Raw genomic sequence first — 18,228 nt, forward strand, 5'->3', positions numbered from 1 at the left:
TTGCAGTTGTGTTTCACCATTGTGCACCCCATGTTGGCAGCTTCATTTTGGGGGTTAATGTGAGCAAAGTGGCGCATTCACCGCCTGTGGTGGCCAATGTTTAACACACCCACTCCTGATCCTGCCTCAGCCTTACACGCCAGCTGTTCTCTGCTGCCTTTTCATTTTTTTCCACAAAAGTATCTGGCAAAGTCACTTCTGCAGCAGAGGAAAACAGTCCTTGAATTCTGGAAGCTTTTTTCTGTCCTGGATTTTGAAATAGAGGATTTTCTTGATTAAGATGAGACTTAACAAACTAAATTACCTACTTTATGCCCATCCCCGCCCTCAACACCAACTCAGGTTATAAACTGTGAGGCCTGGTAACAATCACTCTTTGGATTGAAATTCAACACCTTACGGTCAATAGGCCACTTTTCCTTTGTCACAGGGTTTCAACTCATTCTTCAGATGTTTTCTTCCTCACAAGTGTGAAGTACCAGCTCTCAGTTTTCCTTCACAGAGGTTTTCTTCTGCATCTGTAATTTACCAACAGCAGGAAATAATCATAACAAATGACAGTGGTTGAAATCATAATATTTATTAATACCTTAGCAAATGCCAGTATCCTTCAATATCTAAATAGAGGATCAACTTTGCATTAAAAATGAAAAGATAAAAATCAACATCTTGAAACCCTGTCATTCACAAAACTATTAAAACAAATGACATATACAAAGACTCAAAAACATTACTCAAAGTTAATCATTAACATAAAAATTTCTAGGACTATTTTCATTCAGCCCTTTTGACCATATTTCTAATTATTTAAAAATAAACTATTCATTATCTGCCAATCATAATTTCTCAAAAATAACCCACTGAGAAGGCTTTAATCATTAAAAGCATAGGTATTTGGAGGGCCAAAGTGAATAATACACATCTGTATCTTTCTCAGCCACCATGTTTTCTTCCTGTTACTTCCAACTACTATGAGTTGTGCTAAAGGAATTTTTACTAAAAAAAATTTTAAATCAATTTTAAATAACTGTCTAACCCTCACAGAGGGTTCTTCCAGAGAAGTGTCAGGTGTCAACCTTTGTTTCCCTTCCTTTCTCTCTGGGATTAAAGCCAAATAAGTGTCCTCTGCCTTTGGAAGGGATTTTGGGTCTGTACTGCTTCCCACCCTAGTGGGAGCCTTAATCTGGCAAGAACCTGAGCTTCCCCAGGCTCAGGCCCTGACCTTGCATTGGTCTAAGCACGACTGACCTACACAGTTCATTTCTACCTGAGAAAGGTCAGTTCCTCTCTGGCTCTTCAAAACTGAAGGATTCAGCTCCTCCTGCATTAAGCTTACATTTCCATCCTTTGCCTCACTCCTGTGAGGCCTACCCCTGTTCTCCAGGAAGCCACGCCTTCCACTGCGCACCCCCAGTCTACAAGCTTCACGTCTGCCTTGGTACAGCTGTCTTTTCCTCCAGAGCCGGTGCTCTGTTCTTGCCCTGGAGCAATGCTCCTCAAATTTGAATGTGCTTACCAATCTGCAAGTCCTGACTGGGGCCCAAGATTCTGCATTTCTCACAAGTTCCTAGATGGTGCCATGCTGGTTCTGTGAAACTTCACTGACACAAGGCCCTCAGGGTTCTCACACTATATCCTGCATTGGCACCTCCTGGAGGCTTGTTCAACACAGGTTGCTGGGCCCCACTGCAGAGTTTCTGATTCTGGAGTGCAGGGTAGGATCCGAGAATGTACATTTCTAACAAACTCCCTGGCAATGCTGCTGTCGATGTGGAGATTGCACATGGAGCTCCACTGCTCTATAGGAAGATGTAAAGGAAATAGAAGGCGGCCTGGCCCTGAAATGCAGAGCTGTTAGGGAGACTAAAAACCTGACTGGAACTCTCCCTGGGGAGGAGAAAGATGGGCGCTCTAAGGATGAAAGGCCGTGGAGGTGTAAGGAGGTGGTTAACACCTGCTACCTGAAAAGCTGGAAGCACAGGTGAGTCCTGAGGCCCACCACTAGTTAGAGACTCAGCTAAACCTGGAATGGTATCCACCTTGCAAATGTAGCACTTCTCAAACTCTGATGTGCACACACATCACCTGAGAACCTTGTCAAAATGCAGTTCTGAGGCCACAGGTTTGATGTGGACTCGGAGATTTGGCGTTTCTACAAGCTCCCAGGTGATGTGATGCTGCTGGTCCCAGGACCACACTGAGAAACAAGGGCCTAGAGGCCCAAGTCATCTCTTCCAACCCTGGCCAAGACTTTGGAGAAGCACTGAAGGCTCAGGGGGAGTGGGGAGTGGCCAGCAGGGAGTCTTTACCTTCTCTTGATTTAGCCCTTAGTGCTGCCTCTCCTGCTCTCACAGCACAATCCTCCTGCCTGGCCTGAGTTAAAAGAATCAACCACCTGCAGACAGCAGTGAAGTCAGCTTCAATCTTATCTCAGAGCCAAGCAGAGTTAGTTAGCTGCTACTGCGGGAAGTCTCAGACCCAGAGACATTCTGTCACTTGTCCAAGGTCACGTAAATAGTATATTCACAAAAGTACATTATGGAAACTCTTTGCCTTTGGTTTGTGATGATATTTAAGGGTTTGGCTCAAAGGTGCCAGGCCTCAGGCACTGTGCACAACCCATGGCCTCTGTGAAGGGCTCCCCCTGGTCTTCTGCAGGGCTCCAGCTTGAGGGGACTCAGTTGACTACAAGGGGAACCTGAAGGAAGGGTCAGAAATCCTAAAAGCAAGCTCAGCCTAAAATGCCTCCTTCCCTAGACAGACCCTCCATCACTCACTGTCCCATACATGCCTCCCTTGTATTATTTCAGAGGTGACCTGCAGCCAGGGCCCACTGGTTGGTGGCTCTCTCTAACCAAACCATGGTCCCCTAAGCCCTAGAGCACGAGTCACGTCCTGCTGGAGCCCCCAGGCTGGAGGCCACCAGGGTGATTGGGGCTGGGGGCTTTTTTTCTCTGTAACTGTTCTGGCAAATCTGCACCTTTCCCCCCTCCTTCTCTAAAAACAAACAATAAACAAATACACAAAAGCAAGGTCATTATCTTAATCTTCATATTGGGTAAAGATAACAGTTTTCAGTAACTCCATCCTTTAACACCCTTACTCAACCCAATCATTTCAGAAAACTTTACAGGACCTTGTTTCATTGCCTTTCTTGTTGAATATACCATCTTGATTAGTTTGCTAGGGCTGCCATAAAAAAATACCACAAACTGAGGGGCTTAAACAACAGAAATTTATTTTCTCACTGTTCTGGAGGCTGGAAGTCTGACGTTAAGGTGTCATCAGGGTTGGTTTCTTCTGAGGGTTCTCTCCTTGGCTTGTAGACGGACATCTTCTCCCTGTGTCTTCGCATGGTCTTCCCTCTGTGTGTCTCTGTGTCCTAATCTCTTTTTATAAGGACACCACTCATCAAATGTGATTAGGGCCCACCCTAACGGCATCATTTTTTTCTTTTTTTAAAATTTTTAACATCCTTATTGGAGTATAATTGCTTTACAAAACGGCTTCATTTTAACTTAACTTTAAATTAACTCTTTAAAGGCCCTAACTCCAAATACAGTAATTTTTTGGTATTGGGGACTAGGACTTCAACACCTATCAAGAAATGTCATAGCAGTATGTCAGTGTCACTCTCAGTACAGCTCAAAGGCAGTCCCAGGACTAAGAGGGCCTTGTGGGTGCCCCACATTCACACACTACACCCTTATCTGGATCACTCTATGCCTTCAACAGACTGGGCCACTGCCCACCAATCCAGTTAGGATTGCCAAGAGTGCTTACCTCCTACTGCCCATTGCAAACAGAAATGCTTCCATTCTGGATACAGCCCCTGAAATCCAGCCACCACGCCCCCATGGCTCACACAAAGTGAAGAGTTTCGTAATCAAACAAAGTTGTTTAGTTTGGCTCATACTAATGAAGTTCTAAAACTCTAAGCCAGATAATGTTCCTCCCACACACAAATACACTGCAAACACACCTGGCTTAGAGTTATACTGATTATGAGTTAATTAACATAAGACGGAGTGTTAGCTATAATTCAGGGGGTACTACAGAAAGTTGGCAAGATACTATCCCCTCAATGCTGCCAAATTCTGAATGCTAGGCTTGCCCGTCACCCAGCTCGCAGTAGCTGTCCACACATGGAATGCGCCCACTCAGGTTTCTTTATGGCTCCAGCTCATCTTCCCAAGGCCTCAACTCCAAAATGCAGGGAGAACCCCACAGATTCCAGGACCACCAGGTGGTCTTGCCATTGTCTAGACTCACAGACCAGGAACTCAATGAGAAAGGAGACCCTGTTTTCTTTGTCCAGCCTTATTTCCCCCATTCCCTTGCATGTCTCTGAATCTCCTTTTATTCCAGCCCTCCAAGGAGGCCTTTTCTCTCCAACCACTCTTTTCTCTGCACTGCCTTCCAGGAGGTGATGAGACATCATGGGTTTGTTATTTCCATGGCATCATGCAAATACCAAGGCTATTTTTGTGGACCAGACTAGCCCAGAAGGAGGGTTTCTCACCTCCAGTTAAGGCCATCAGACTGGGCTAATGTTTCCTCAAGAAACATCTCTGGACCTTTGATGAATGATGATATGCTTAGTCAAGCCCAGATTCCCCCTGTAAATATGTCAGAGACCATTCTTAGCTTTGAGAATTTTAGGAGAATGATTTTTCACTGCCACCCATGGAGGAGGCCCACTGTGGCTCTGCTGCTCATTTGATTCCCACAGCTGGGGTGGCCACATTCCTCAGAACATGCCAGGAGATGAACTCAATAAATAAACCAGGTTGGGCTGTTTGGCTCTGTCCAGCCAGCTTATGGAAAATGCCCGGTGAAAGCCACAACTTGCTTTTGACAAAATCACCTGAAGAGTACTGGAACAACAGAAACATTGTTTTATTCAGTGTCCCCTAGTTTGCAATAGTCAAACCACAATATCAAATGTAAGAGCATTTGTGTTCTCCAGGGTAATGGGTGTAAACCATAAAAAGGCTGAATGAAGTTCTGATGTATGCTACAATGTAAATAGACTTTGAAAACATGATGCTAAGTGAAAAAAGCCAGACACAAAAGTATAAATATTGTGTGATTCCATTTATATGAAATATCCAGAATAGGCAAATCCATATAGACAGAAAGTAGATTATTCGTTGCCAGCAATTGAAGAGAGGGGGTAATGAGAAGTGACTGCAAATGAACGTGGGGTTTCCTTATGGTGTGATACAAATATTCTGGAATAAGATAGTGACAATGAACAACTTTGTGAATGGACTAAATATCACTGAATTGTACAGTGTGAAATGGTGAATTCCATGGTATTTGAATTATATCTCAATGAAACTTTCTTTAAGCATAGAATTATCTACCTAAGAATAGAAGTGATGAGTGGGTAGAGGGAGGTTCGGGCACTTGTTTGAAATTTAATCGTTATAAGAACATTTCAGCCCACTTGTTATTCTCCTAATAGCCTTGGGTCCAAAGCCTTTTCTGGCCACAGAATCAAAGCCTAATCAATGAAAGCTGAAAGATGTAATACAACGTCTTGGCCTTTAAAAAGGTGAGCACCACAATAGTTAACCACAGAGTGATTGAACTTGTTTGCCCCTCCTGCAATATGTTATACTAGAGGACCTGCTGGTGTCAAGAGTTGAAAGAATTGTTACCAGGTGAAATAAATCTGTTACCTGTATGTGGAGAAAATTCGACCCCCTTTACTCAGCATTAAATACTGAAATTTCCTCGAGAAAAAGCTATGGTCTTTGAAAAATGAATGAAGGACCTGGAAGTTGTTTCATGCACCAGTTTTTGTGATGATTGCCTTTTCTACTACATTACAAGTTACTCCTCCTACAAACTATTTCAACAACTTTCATCCACCTGGTGGAAACTTTACCCTTTTCCCCAAAGATGGCATTCCTCTTGACTTCTCAATCTGCTCCGCAAAGTTAGCCCCAGCTGTTTCCTCTCCACCTAGTAGGGAAGTTACACAGATGAATAAGGACACACCCTCTCGTGTTATGAGCTAAGTCTTTGGCAAGACTGGGCGGTGTGAATACCAGGCCTTGAGAAATGGAGGCCTTCATATGAGCCTTAGCTTCTGAGCTGCCCACATTACATCCCTGTTTTACTCACCTTGACCTGCTTGCCCTGTTCAGGGGCCTTGCTATATCGTTTAAGAATCCATCTGAATAATGCATGTGATATTTTGGCTTTCCCTCCATTGGCTCTCCTTCCATTTGGTTTTCCCTCCCAAGTTTATACCTGATCCTCCTTCCCTGTGTGTCATTTCATACCTACATGTCACTTCCACTTGAGGTCAGGAGATCAGAAAAGATAGAAGAGGAGCATTGGTTCATGTCCAGTTGGAAAATTCTAAATGTTTCCATATGGCAGCTAAAGTGAAGGGGTGAGAGGCCCTGGTCAACTCTTGAAATCAAGACATCTGTTGTAGAGGTGAATATGGAGTGTGAACTGCTAGTAGAGACATATCTGTGCTGGACGGATTGTTCCCCTGGCAGTGACCATCATCCAGGGCTAGAAAGGAGAATGCATTGTTCAGTGCTAGCCCTTCCTACAGACCATAAAGCTGAGTCGGATGGAAAAACTTTGCAGGGCAGAAACAGTTGTGAAAAAAATCCAGCAGAACACCAAAGACATCAACTGTCCCTCTCTGTGCCTTCCTCCCTACAGCACTCTCAGTGGCAATCTGATCCTCCATTGGCACACCTGAAATAAGACACTACCCCCTGCCCATCCTCACTTCCCTCCAAAAACTAGTCTCATTGTCTTCCTTCCAGACAGTTATATCTGCAGATTTCCACTGCAATGATCACCACTTCCTCTGCACTCTGATAACCCTTGCCTGGTACCTGTCATCATACACACTGAACGAAGGGGCTATTTCATACTGGCAATCACAGCTTACCACCATCACTTCCCCAAGAATAATTTTAAAAGGTATATTCAAACACATCATGAAGTCTTTCCTTATTGTTCCTTAGAGGCACTCCCAAGATGCCTCCATTCCTTTTCTCATGCTGTTCCCTCCACCTGAAATGTCTTCCTTGCCCCCCTCCACCTGACAAACTCCTGTTTATACATCAAGACCCAGCTGAAATGTCTATCCCTGCCAGACCACTTTGTGAGTCTGATGAAGCATACAGACCCTACTCAGAATAATGGCTTTAAATGCATAAAATACAGAGGTTACATAGGAAACCAATTATGCTGAAATAGAATTATCAAAACATTTTTACACTGATTAAATGTAAATATCAAAAACTCACTAAATAAGATCTACTAGTGGGCCTAATGACTTCACAGTGATAAGTGTAAGGCATATTCTGAGATTTGCTAAACCTGGAATTAGGGTGATCAACTTGTCCTGATTTGCCCCATACTTCCCGTTTTAGCACTGAAATTCCCATGTCCTGGGAGCCCCCTCAATCCCTGGCAAACTGAGACAGTTGGCCACCCTACCTGTAATGTGACCTGAAAACATCTGTGATTCTAGTGGGTTATGGTCACAGGTACAACTAATGCTACTGTGTCTGCTACCTACATTTTTCATGGAGGAAAGCCTACATTTCAGGTAGAGGTTAGTGGAAATAAAGATGTGATGGTTTTTCCTAAGTTCATGTATCTTCCAAATTCTATCCATGGACAGCCCCCTTCCAGGTTAAGAACCCCTGCAACTAGCAGGACGAAGTTAGGCCTAATGTCCCCTAACCTTTATACTTTGTTCTAAGCTCTACTATAACTTACCAAACTGTTGTTACTGTTTATTTAAACAACACAACAAAATTTCTCCATTGAGCACCTTTCCTACAATGGTGCAAAGAATTAAAAGAAGTCTCCTGTACAGAGGGGCCGGCATGCAGCAGATGCATGAGGAACCCCGGAGACCTCTTATGCAGATGCATCTAAATTGGTTGAATTTGGCAAATTGCTTGGCAGCTTCTACTAAAACTGAAAAGACACTTATTCGATGACCCAGCCTCTCTGTCCCTGAGGGTTTGCCCAACAAGAATGAGAGCTATGTTCATCAAGAGATGTACATAAGAATTTTCAAAGCAACTGCATTCATAATAGCTCCAAGTGAGGAGCAACCCAACTATCCATCAAGAGGTGAAGAGATAAATAAATTGTGGCCTACTTATATAACCATATATCATACAGGAATGAGAATTGAAAAATAACACTTCTAGGCAACAACACTGATGAATGTCACAAACATAATGATGAGCAAAAAAAACCAGCAACAAAAGAGCACGTATTGCATGATTCCATTTGTATAAAATACAAAAGCAGGTGAAACTAGCTTAGGCATTGGAAGTCAGAACAGTGGGTACCATTTGGGTGGGTGGTGGGGGTGGGCATAGGGCTTAGAATATTCTGCTGGTTACAAAAAGGTTGTTCAGTTTGTGAAAATTTTTTGAATCCTGCACTTACGAATGTACATTTTTCTGTACCATGTTATACTTCAATAAATGCTTTTCTTTACAATGTTGGGTCCCTCATTCCCATCTGCTGGTGAATCTGGTCCCTACAGCCATTAATATCAAGAAGTGACCTCTCCCTGCATTGTCCAGTTTGATAAGCTCTGCAGCTTGACCACTAATTTCCCCACCGAATGTGAACTCTCTTGATAGTGCTTTGATTTTCTCCTGGCTGAAAGCCATCACAGACCCAGCCTTTGGAACCAACCTCTTCAGCCTTTGTTAGTTGCCTTCATAGCAGTAAATCCTTCATTAGTATTTCTAGCAGGCCAATAATTAACACATGCCCGTGCACTCAAAGCAGCTCTTAGACTTTAGCTTACTTCCCTTTATAATATTTCAGGGGAAAGATTTAGATTGAATTCTGGGATTCCAACAGTGCCAAGCAGTGTCTGATAAGCCCTAATTGGGGATGGGGGTGGGGTGGGGCAGAGTGATACCTCTTGCACAGATATGAAAACTGATTCTCAGTGTGAACTTCCACCTGCCCCAAAGATGCCATTTGTTTTCTGAGACAAAGGGCTGCTTACATGACAGAGAAGGCTAAGGTGTCCTCTGACAGATGATAACTGAAGCCACCAGAGGCAGAGAATGGCAGCATGGGAATGAGAACCTGGGTCTCGAGTTCACACTCGCTCTCTTTGCAGCATCCCCAGGGCCTCTCCTGAGAATGAAGGGCACTGTGGATAATGAAGGTGTCATTGCCCTGACACAGTACATGGCCCCTCTCACCTGCTCCAGGTAACCTCACTCTGGGGAAGGCCTTTCTCCTTTTGGACATTTTCCTGCATATTAGGGAGAGAAGACAAACCACAGATCAAATTATGCTTTAATTATCATGCTTTACAAAAACATGAGAAAAATGGTGGGAGGCTGAATGAGGAACTTCAACATGGTAGCCTAGTCTGGCATCCTCTGCCCTTCTTAGAATCTTTTCGTGGAAGTTTCAGCCCTTTCCCAGTCCAGTCCTTTCTGGATCAACTTAAAACAAAGCCTTCATGCTGTTACCCCTGCTCTAAATCTTCAGTGGTTCTCTATCTTCTTACTTATGAGCATCCTATTCCACAAACATTTAGTGATGCCCAAGATGAGTAACTGCCTTCAGTGATCCCTGATGTGCCACGAAGGAATTCCTCACTTCTCAACCCTCACTCACTCCCTCCCACTCCTCCCACCTTCCTGCCCTGAATCAATCCCCCACAGCCTAGCTCCAAACACCAGCTGTGGCCTGAGCAGGGAAGGGCAGAGACTGCAGAGGAAATGACCTTTTGATTAGTGCAGCCTGTGCTCTGCAAGTGTTTGCTCACCCTGTGCTTCATACTGCTCTTCTAGACAACTGTCTACCATGGAGTTTCAACTACCATCATGACAGGTCTTCACCATGCTGCCCTTGATTTTCTTTTTTTTTAATTATAAAACTGTTGCATTTATCCTTGTTAAATTTCCTCTTGCTGCCTTTATATATCCGGACCTGCTGCGATTTGGAGTGTTGAGCCTGCCCTCTGGCGCACAGCCCACCTTGGCAGCTTTGATCCATGTGCAGCTCTGACAACCGTGTCCTCAACCAGGCCACTGATAAGGAAGGGATAAAGGGAATCTAGATGCATCTGGATTCTAGGCACTGTGCTAGATGTGGGGCAAAGAGATGCAGGTGAAACACAGTCCTTCAACTTCCGTGTGCTCAGCTGAACATATGAACAATAAGGGAATGCTCCAGATGACTAGCTGGCTATGTGCCAAGTGCTATGAGAACCCACGTGAAGGCCCTTAACTGTGCTTGGGAAGAGTGAGCAAGCCATAGAGGAAGGTGATATTTAAGGTTTGCACAAGGCAATAATAAAAATTCTAAGAATATAAAAGCTTATCGTAGGCATATGCTATGACCCAGCAAGTCTACCTATCAGAGTACACATCCAACAGAGAAGTGATCACAGGTCCACCAAAAGGCACGTGCAAGAACGTTCATGGCAGTGCTCTTCATGCCAAAACCTCCCAAACACCCAGCAACAGGGGAATGGAGAAGTCTCACAATGAAATGAACAAGCTACAACTACACCCAATGTGGGTGAATCTCACATGTAATTTGAGCAAGACAGATGCAAAAGATTGTGTTTTATGTAATTCTACTTATTTGAAGTATAAAAGCAGGCAAAACTAATCTGTGGTGTACCTCTACAGTGGTCAATATAGGGGAGGGGCAGTGACCTGATGGGGAGATAGGAGGCTTTGAGCTTTGTCATGTTCATCTTGTTAATCTTGGTGTGTGTTATATGGGTGTACTCAGTTTGTAAAACTACATAATGCTGTATACTTAGGATATGTTCAGCTTTCTGTGTGTATAGTAGACTTCAATAAAAAGAAAATATTGAGTATGGCTGTTTAGACAGCTACACAGCTATCTAGTAAGTATTTTATTCCAAAACACATTTCAATTCTTTCTCTACCATTAGGCCATGGGCTACATTACCTGCCTTATTCATCTCTATGCTCTCCCACGTAACAGACACTTGATAAATCTTCAAGAAGCCAAGATATGGTAGGTGATCTTCCCACACACTAACCTTTCTGGATACAGTTGTTTTGCCATCACATCTCCTATCTTAACGATTAATTTATTTATTTCTAAATGATTTCAGAAAGGTCCAAGATCTAATCAAACAAGGAATTGCTATAATAATGATCCATTCATGCATTCTAGAGCTCAGTCTTTCCCTGTTGCTTTTTTTCTAATCCACATAATTTTCTATTATTCATGTTGGAGAGAAATATGTCACAGTCCTTTGCATCATGTAGCACCCAACACTGTGGATCAGTCTCATTCTCCCAGTTTTCTCAAAGGCCATCTACATTCAATTATTTTCCTAATATAATTATCGATGCCAGAAGACACAATTCACTCAGCTCTGGCATCTCAGCTCATTTGAAGAAACTAATGTTCTCTCACTATTTCCTTGGCTGTTTGTTCATCTTTACAGGCGAGAGCCAGGTGCCAGGCAGGGTTGGAGCAGTTCTGTACTCTCTGCATCTGGTTAACAGTTTTCTTGCTTGTTTGCAGCTTCCAGAGCTCCTCCCATCTTCTCAAACATTTCACAGCCCTCTACACTCTTCTGTGCCTCTGAGAACAGTCTTTTGTTCACTAACAGGAGGAATCTGCAGCCTCATCAGCTCTAAACCAACCTCCCACTACACTGTGGGCAAAGTCCTCCTTTGGAAGGCCATAGAAAGAAGGGGAATGAAGAGGGCCTGGAGGGGAGGGGACATGGAGGTGATTGCACCAGATGGGGACAGGCAGGGTGGACAGTACACAGAGTACAGAACAGGGCAATGGATCTGCAGGGGCAGCACAGCCTCCTGGCTGTGTGACCTTGGGCCTATCTGGGCCCCATGACCTTATAGTGTGAAGGAGCTGCACTAGAGGATTCTGAGTCCTTTCCAGCTCTAAACATCCCAAACCTAATTATTACCCTAAGCATCTATTATGTTGAACAAACATGTACTGACTCTTGTCTCTGGAGGTAGCAAAATATTGAGAGTCTTTTTCTTCCTTTCTTCTGCATTTTGCAAATAGTTTGTACTAAGTTTCTACTACTAATAGTGTGTGTATGTGTATGTTCACAAAACCAAAATGTCTATGATTCTAGAAGGAAAATGAAAAAGTTTTTTTTTTTTTTTTTTAAGAGAGGAAAATCAGATAAATTTTAAATTTTAAAAGTAGAAGCAGGGGAGAAAGGCCCATGTGGAGGCCAAAAATCCACCTAGAGCAGAGGAAGCCCTGCAGGGACAGCATTCAATTTGGGGTTTCCCTCCTCCAGGGTGAAAAGTCTTTGTAAACTCTTCTGGCGTCATCTGCTGGTCATCCCAGAAACAACAGCTTAATGTGGTTTGAAAGAGGGCTTTGAAGTGAATTTGGAAACCATCGGTAGGGTCATATTCAGGGTAAAGATCATATTCTATTTACAGGTAAATCTCACTCCAATCGCACCTCCAGAATTCACTTTTGATTTGGTGTTGCAGTGATGATTGTAACACGGACACCTTAGTCCCTTCTGTGTGTTCACCCGATAACTATGCACAGCCCCTCGTGCCAAGAAAGGCAGATCCTCTGGCTCCCTCCCAGCTAGGTTTGGGCACCACTAGAGAGGGAGACACTGAGGAAATCCGCTCTCAGCCCGCACCATCTTTGAACGGTGTGGGTTTCGTCTTCCTCTGTCTCTGTCCCCTGGGTTTCCATAAACCTTCAACTCGGCCTTTTGAATAATTCATTGTTTCAAGCATTTCCTCACGGGCCCAGCAACTCAAAGTCCTGGAGAGTCCTCTCATTTATCTTCCACCCAACATTAGCCCTGCTTTTCCATGGAAGCTCCTCCAAGAAAACTGGTCCCTCACTCCCTGTGGGTCCGGGCTGTGGGTCATGTGGTCCAGCTGGTTTCTCTCCCTCTTCACAACCTGACCCTTCCCACAGAGGCTGCCCAGCAAAGGCCCCTTGGCTTCTGAAACTGGTCTTTAGGTGCAGGACAGTATGTATATCCAGCAAGACTTGTTTAAATCACCCTCTTGTAGATATTGAAGGAAAAACATTTTCCTTCTAACACTTTTCATTTCAATCTAAAAGGCACCTCTCCAAATATGTCTTAAAAATAGCCCTAACCAGACTCCTTGGACAGATGCAGCCACTCATCTGTACAGCTGTGACACTGTGATATAATAAGAAATACATATTTGATCTTCATCCCCAGTTCCTGGCACAGAGCTCCTATAACTGTCATTTCCTGAGTGATAGGGGTGAGAGGAGCATCTTTTTATTATATTTGGTTTGTTCCCAGTTTCTGGCATGGGGTTCAAAGAGCTTCCAGGTTGGTGAATTCACTCACATTCGGGGAGAGTTGTGTACCCCAAACTCCATAAGAACTCCTGTACTTGGAATCCTTCCAGACCTGCCCTATGTACCTCTTCATCTGGCTGTTCATTTATATCCTTTATAATCAACCACAAATAGTAAGTATAAAATATTTTTAATAAATAACTTAGATAAATAAAAGGTACCTCTCAAATCTTTCTGGACTTCATCAAGTTCTTCACATGGTGTTTATTAGTAAAGAGTAATGAAAGGGTCCATCTGTCTCAAGGCAAAGAAGCACTCGGGAACCCCTGATTGGTCATGCCAGGGAGGGAAGGGCTCCCATATTTGGAAAGCAACAGGAATGCACCTCCCCCTGCAGCTCCTACATAGCTGGGCAGGCCCAGGAGTGTGTGCAGGAGGTGTGCAAGACGACAGTGCGCCCGTGGCTCCAGAGGTGCACCGTACTCCCAGAGAAATCCCAAGGTATGCGGGGGGCAGAGTTTGCGTGTGCATTCCATTTTTGTGGCCAGGGTTGTTCATTTTTAATCAGACTGTAAACCATTCAGTGATTTCTTTATTCTCACCTCCTGGGATGGGTCCCACGTCTGGGGACACTTGTGGGAATGTTCAGACATCACTGGTGTTCTTGCCTATGTTTTGGTCCTACAATAAAATGCTAGTTTAGGGTTGGCTGGTTGGGATTTTCTTTTGCTTTTAAGTCCTTGCCTCTGAAGACTAATTTCTTTCTCAAGATCACTATGCTTTTATTTTTTAATTTGATGCATCCATAATTTATATTATTACTGTTATTTAAGATTTCTCCTGCCAAGGGGTATGGGCTGATGACATGGGTGTGGCCCCTGTTTAGGAGATAAATGAATGTTTGCTTCATGCCTGGATCTCTTTGGAAAAAGTTCATCTTAGCTCACTGTGATTGGGGGAAAGTGAGGGGTGGATACTGGAAGCCTGGGTGCTCAGGCTGCCGCCTGGCACACTTGCACCCACTCTGGGGCAGTGACTAGGTGATGCCTGCAAGTAAAGAGAAGTCAGCAGAGGTCTCTTTGCAAGAGTCCAGAGGAAACTGGGTGTGCACTTAGGTTGTATTTTGCCTCTTTTTCTGTATAAGAACCAGTGTCACACTAGAGTTGAACATTTTAACAGAGAAGTACTAATCACTTTTAGGAATACTGCAGGGAGGATGTGTTAGGGCCTAAGCAAGCTAACTTTTCAACCTCCACCAGCTCTGGTACTCGTGGACACAGTAAATCTTCTTCTAGAAGATAGCTTAAGCATGCTCTGCTGTAGTAACTCTTCCTGTATCCCTGATCCACATGGACAAAGGTCCAGGTGCTGGAGTGCCTTGAACAGTTGACCTTGAGAGGTGGATTTCCACAATAGCTATTGTAAGTTCAGGAACCAGATGTGACGAACTACCAGATTGGGGGGCTTAAGGGGGAGGGATATTTCCTGAGGTCATCAACAGCCTTTCAGATGCCCTGGGGCCACCTTGACTCTCAGTGCTTCCCCAAGCCCTCTTGTCTTCCCTGTCATCTCATTTCCTCTGAAATTCCTCACAGGCCCTGCTATTCACTTAGCTTAGGGGCTATCGGAGCTGCCCTTCATGCCCAGTGAGTCAAAAGCACAAAATTCAAGCACCATCCTCTCCAGCAGCCCAGAAGGGCAGTGGGGCATGGCAAGTGGGCACATGGGAAGCATCAGACAGAGCTGGATTCAAATCTGCCACCCACTATTGTGTGGCCTTGGGCAAATTACTTAACTTCTCTGAATCCCAGTACAACTTTTATAAAGTGGGGGTAATAATGTACCTACCCCATGTGAGAATTAATGTTAGGCAATGTCAGTGGCTGGCACGTAGTAAGTGCAATAATAAACTAGTTGAGGGGGGAGGGTGGGGTCACACTGTCCCCAGGGTAAGACTGGAAAGGATATCCATGAATAATCAAGGTGCCCATTGCAGCTTCTGATCTGTCTGAGAAAACCAAGATCACTGTCCTGAATTGATGTAATTCCAGGCAAAAGCAAGAAACTTGGTATTGAACTGACTTAACCCTGTGCAGCCCAAGCCTGGGAAAACAATTATGTTTCCAGAAAAATGTAAAGGGTGCAAAAATGCCATTCCTCTCATAGAATCTCCTACATGCGGGAGGGCGCAGGGGAGACTGGGGACCCCACTGGGGAAGTTAACTGCTCCGGCCTTTTCTGTTGCAGATTCTGACACAATGAGAAAACATCTGGGTGGATGCTGGTTGGCCATTGTCTGTGTCCTGCTCTTCAGCCAGCTGTCCTCAGTCAAGGCGAGAGGCATTAAGCACAGAATCAAGTGGAATCGGAAGGCCTTGCCAAGTACCTCCCAGGTCACGGAGGTCCACACTGCAGAGATCCGCCCAGGGGCCTTCATCAAGCAAGGCCGAAAGCTGGATATCGACTTCGGAGCTGAGGGCAATAGGTACTACGAGACCAACTATTGGCAGTTCCCTGATGGGATCCATTACAATGGCTGCTCTGAGGCCAACGTCACCAAGGAGAAGTTTGTCACCAGCTGCATCAATGCCACCCAGGCGGTGAACCAGGAGGAACTGTCCCACGAGAAACAAGACAACAAGCTTTACCAGCGGGTCCTGTGGCGGCTGATCAGGGAGCTCTGCTCCATCAAGCAGTGTGATTTTTGGTTGGAAAGGGGAGCAGGACTTCAGGTCACTCTGGACCAGCCCATAATGCTCTGCCTGCTGGTTTTCATCTGGTTTATTGTGAAGTAAGCTTGCAAGCAGGCTGGTAGCCACAGAGATGAGTGGGTAAGCAAACCATGAGGGAGTTATCCCAGTTCTTCTCCCCAAGCCCCAAACCCCCACATGTTCTGAAGGTACCAAAGAGCAGTGATTGATTCTTCAGCACTTCAAGTAACACTCCCAAGTATTCACTCAGGTTCTTGTGTGTATTTGATAAATGTGTGGGCATCAATTCTCTCCAGGCTCTACCTGAGGGTGGCTTGTTCATCACTGCATTCTCAGCTCCAGTGGACCATCTGGCACACCATATCATGCAATAAATATTTGGTAAGCAGATAAAAGAATGCACCAGGGACTGTGCCAAGCACTCCACAATACTTCCCAACAACTCTTAGAGGTTGGTGTTATTCCCATTGTATAGATGAGGAAACTGAAGCTCCAAGAAGTAAAGTAGTAAAGTAGCTAGAAAGTGTCATAACCATAATTCAACCCTGGCTTGTCTAACCCCAGATTTGCTGCTCTGTACAGTCCCACTTTTGGAAATATGAAAAGACTGATGCTGATGGCCATGTATTTGATACCTTATTACATGGAAGTTGATTAATTAGTCTAATTAAAGTAAGATATAATAAAGGAATTAAACTAAAATAGAAACAAAAGCTAGACAAAAGCCCATATTTCCTTGTAAGCCCATATTTCCTTTCCTTGAAGTACTGCCAAGCTGATTCTCAGAGTAGACTAGATCTACTCGCAGGATGTGCCTATGGCACAAATATGTTCTTTCTCAAGAAGGATAAGTACTTTCTATTCTCATCTCTGAAATAGTCCATGTGTTTAAGAAACTATTTCTAAATAGCATGTTTGCTTTCTAATGTTCCCCCAACCCTGTGTGCATGTTTTTAGGTACATGCATATGAGCATCTTTAAATATACTCCCTTTATACAGGTACTCGATAAAATCTCTAGCCGTTCTTTTACTGCCACTTTGGCAAGGAGCCATCATTTCTGTGAATCACTTACAGCTTCAAAAAAACAATGCCTTGACAGAAAGGTTAAAAAGAAACTATGTCTTTAGGAAGAACAAGAATTCATGCATGCCACAATCAAGAGCAGATACACCTCTTCTTATCATTAGTTAAACTATGTATATATAACAAAATATGAATACAGTTTAAATAAGAATAATGAATCTAATGCTCTAAAAGATGCCCCACAGGCCCTCTGGGAGTATGCTCAGAGACCACCCCCAAGAGTTGTTGAACCGTATTCGGAGATAAAAGTTGCTGAATATTATCAGTTGTCTGTAAGGGTGAAAAAATGCGCCTTGTCAGACAATCTATCCTAAGTATTTTAAAACGTGAGTGTTGACAATGGTACCTCATGTTCTGAGCCTCCACTGCTAATCAGTGTTCTTAGCAAGGATACATTTGGAAGGTTTTAACATAGAAAACGGGTGGAGGACTTGGGGGCCAGGCAGCCCAGTGGAGCACCTTCCCCAGGGTGTACGGGGACCTGCCGCACACTCCTGACAGCACATGAGGAACGCCCACCTCCGTGGCTCTCGTGCTGCTAGCACGGTGCTCACCTTCCACAGTCCTGCTGAGTTCTAGATCAGAGGCCAAGACTAAAGTCCAGAACACATACAGGTTATTTCCTACATGTCAATTTTTTAATAATAACAATAGCAATAAAAACAGAAAGAACAAGTACTTATAGGCTGATGTTGACATTTCAAGTCCCGGCTCTCCTGAGTTTAATTACAAGGGCACACACTTATGTGAAAACACTCAGGCCATGATGTAGTACATTTTCTATAATTCCTGTCTTTTCTCATTTCATTAATAGTTCCAGAAACCAGATTTAAGTGGGCATATAGTGAATTGGTATATAGTGATTCAAATGCAAAATTTATTTAAGGAACTTTTAATTGACTCCGTATGTGTTTGAACATCCTTGTTCATGTTTATGAATTATGAGATCAAGTCAAGGCTTTGTGAGTCTAGTTTTCACTTTAGCAAAGGGTTGTCAGGTGCCTACTATGGACAAGACTATGAAGGATTTCTGAATTATTCTTGATAGAGTCATTTTAAATGTGAATAATTTCACCAACCACTGATTTCTTGTCCTTTCTGAGCATTCA

The 18,228-nt window shown here is 43.9% G+C and overlaps 1 protein-coding gene across 1 annotated transcript; it reads left to right on the top strand.

The window, feature by feature from the left end:
- The first annotated feature begins 69 nt into the window (after nt 1-69).
- Nucleotides 70-17,855, top strand: PRND (prion like protein doppel). Its single transcript, XM_082431468.1, has 2 exons — nt 70-13,824; nt 15,571-17,855. The coding sequence occupies exon 2, from the start codon at nt 15,582-15,584 to the stop codon at nt 16,116-16,118; it is 537 nt and encodes a 178-aa protein (XP_082287594.1). The 5' UTR covers nt 70-13,824; nt 15,571-15,581; the 3' UTR covers nt 16,119-17,855.
- Nucleotides 17,856-18,228: the final 373 nt, after the last annotated feature.

This window comes from Balaenoptera physalus (assembly GCF_965194825.1).
Source record: "Balaenoptera physalus genome assembly, chromosome: 16".
In the NCBI taxonomy this organism is placed as follows: domain Eukaryota; kingdom Metazoa; phylum Chordata; class Mammalia; order Artiodactyla; family Balaenopteridae; genus Balaenoptera; species Balaenoptera physalus.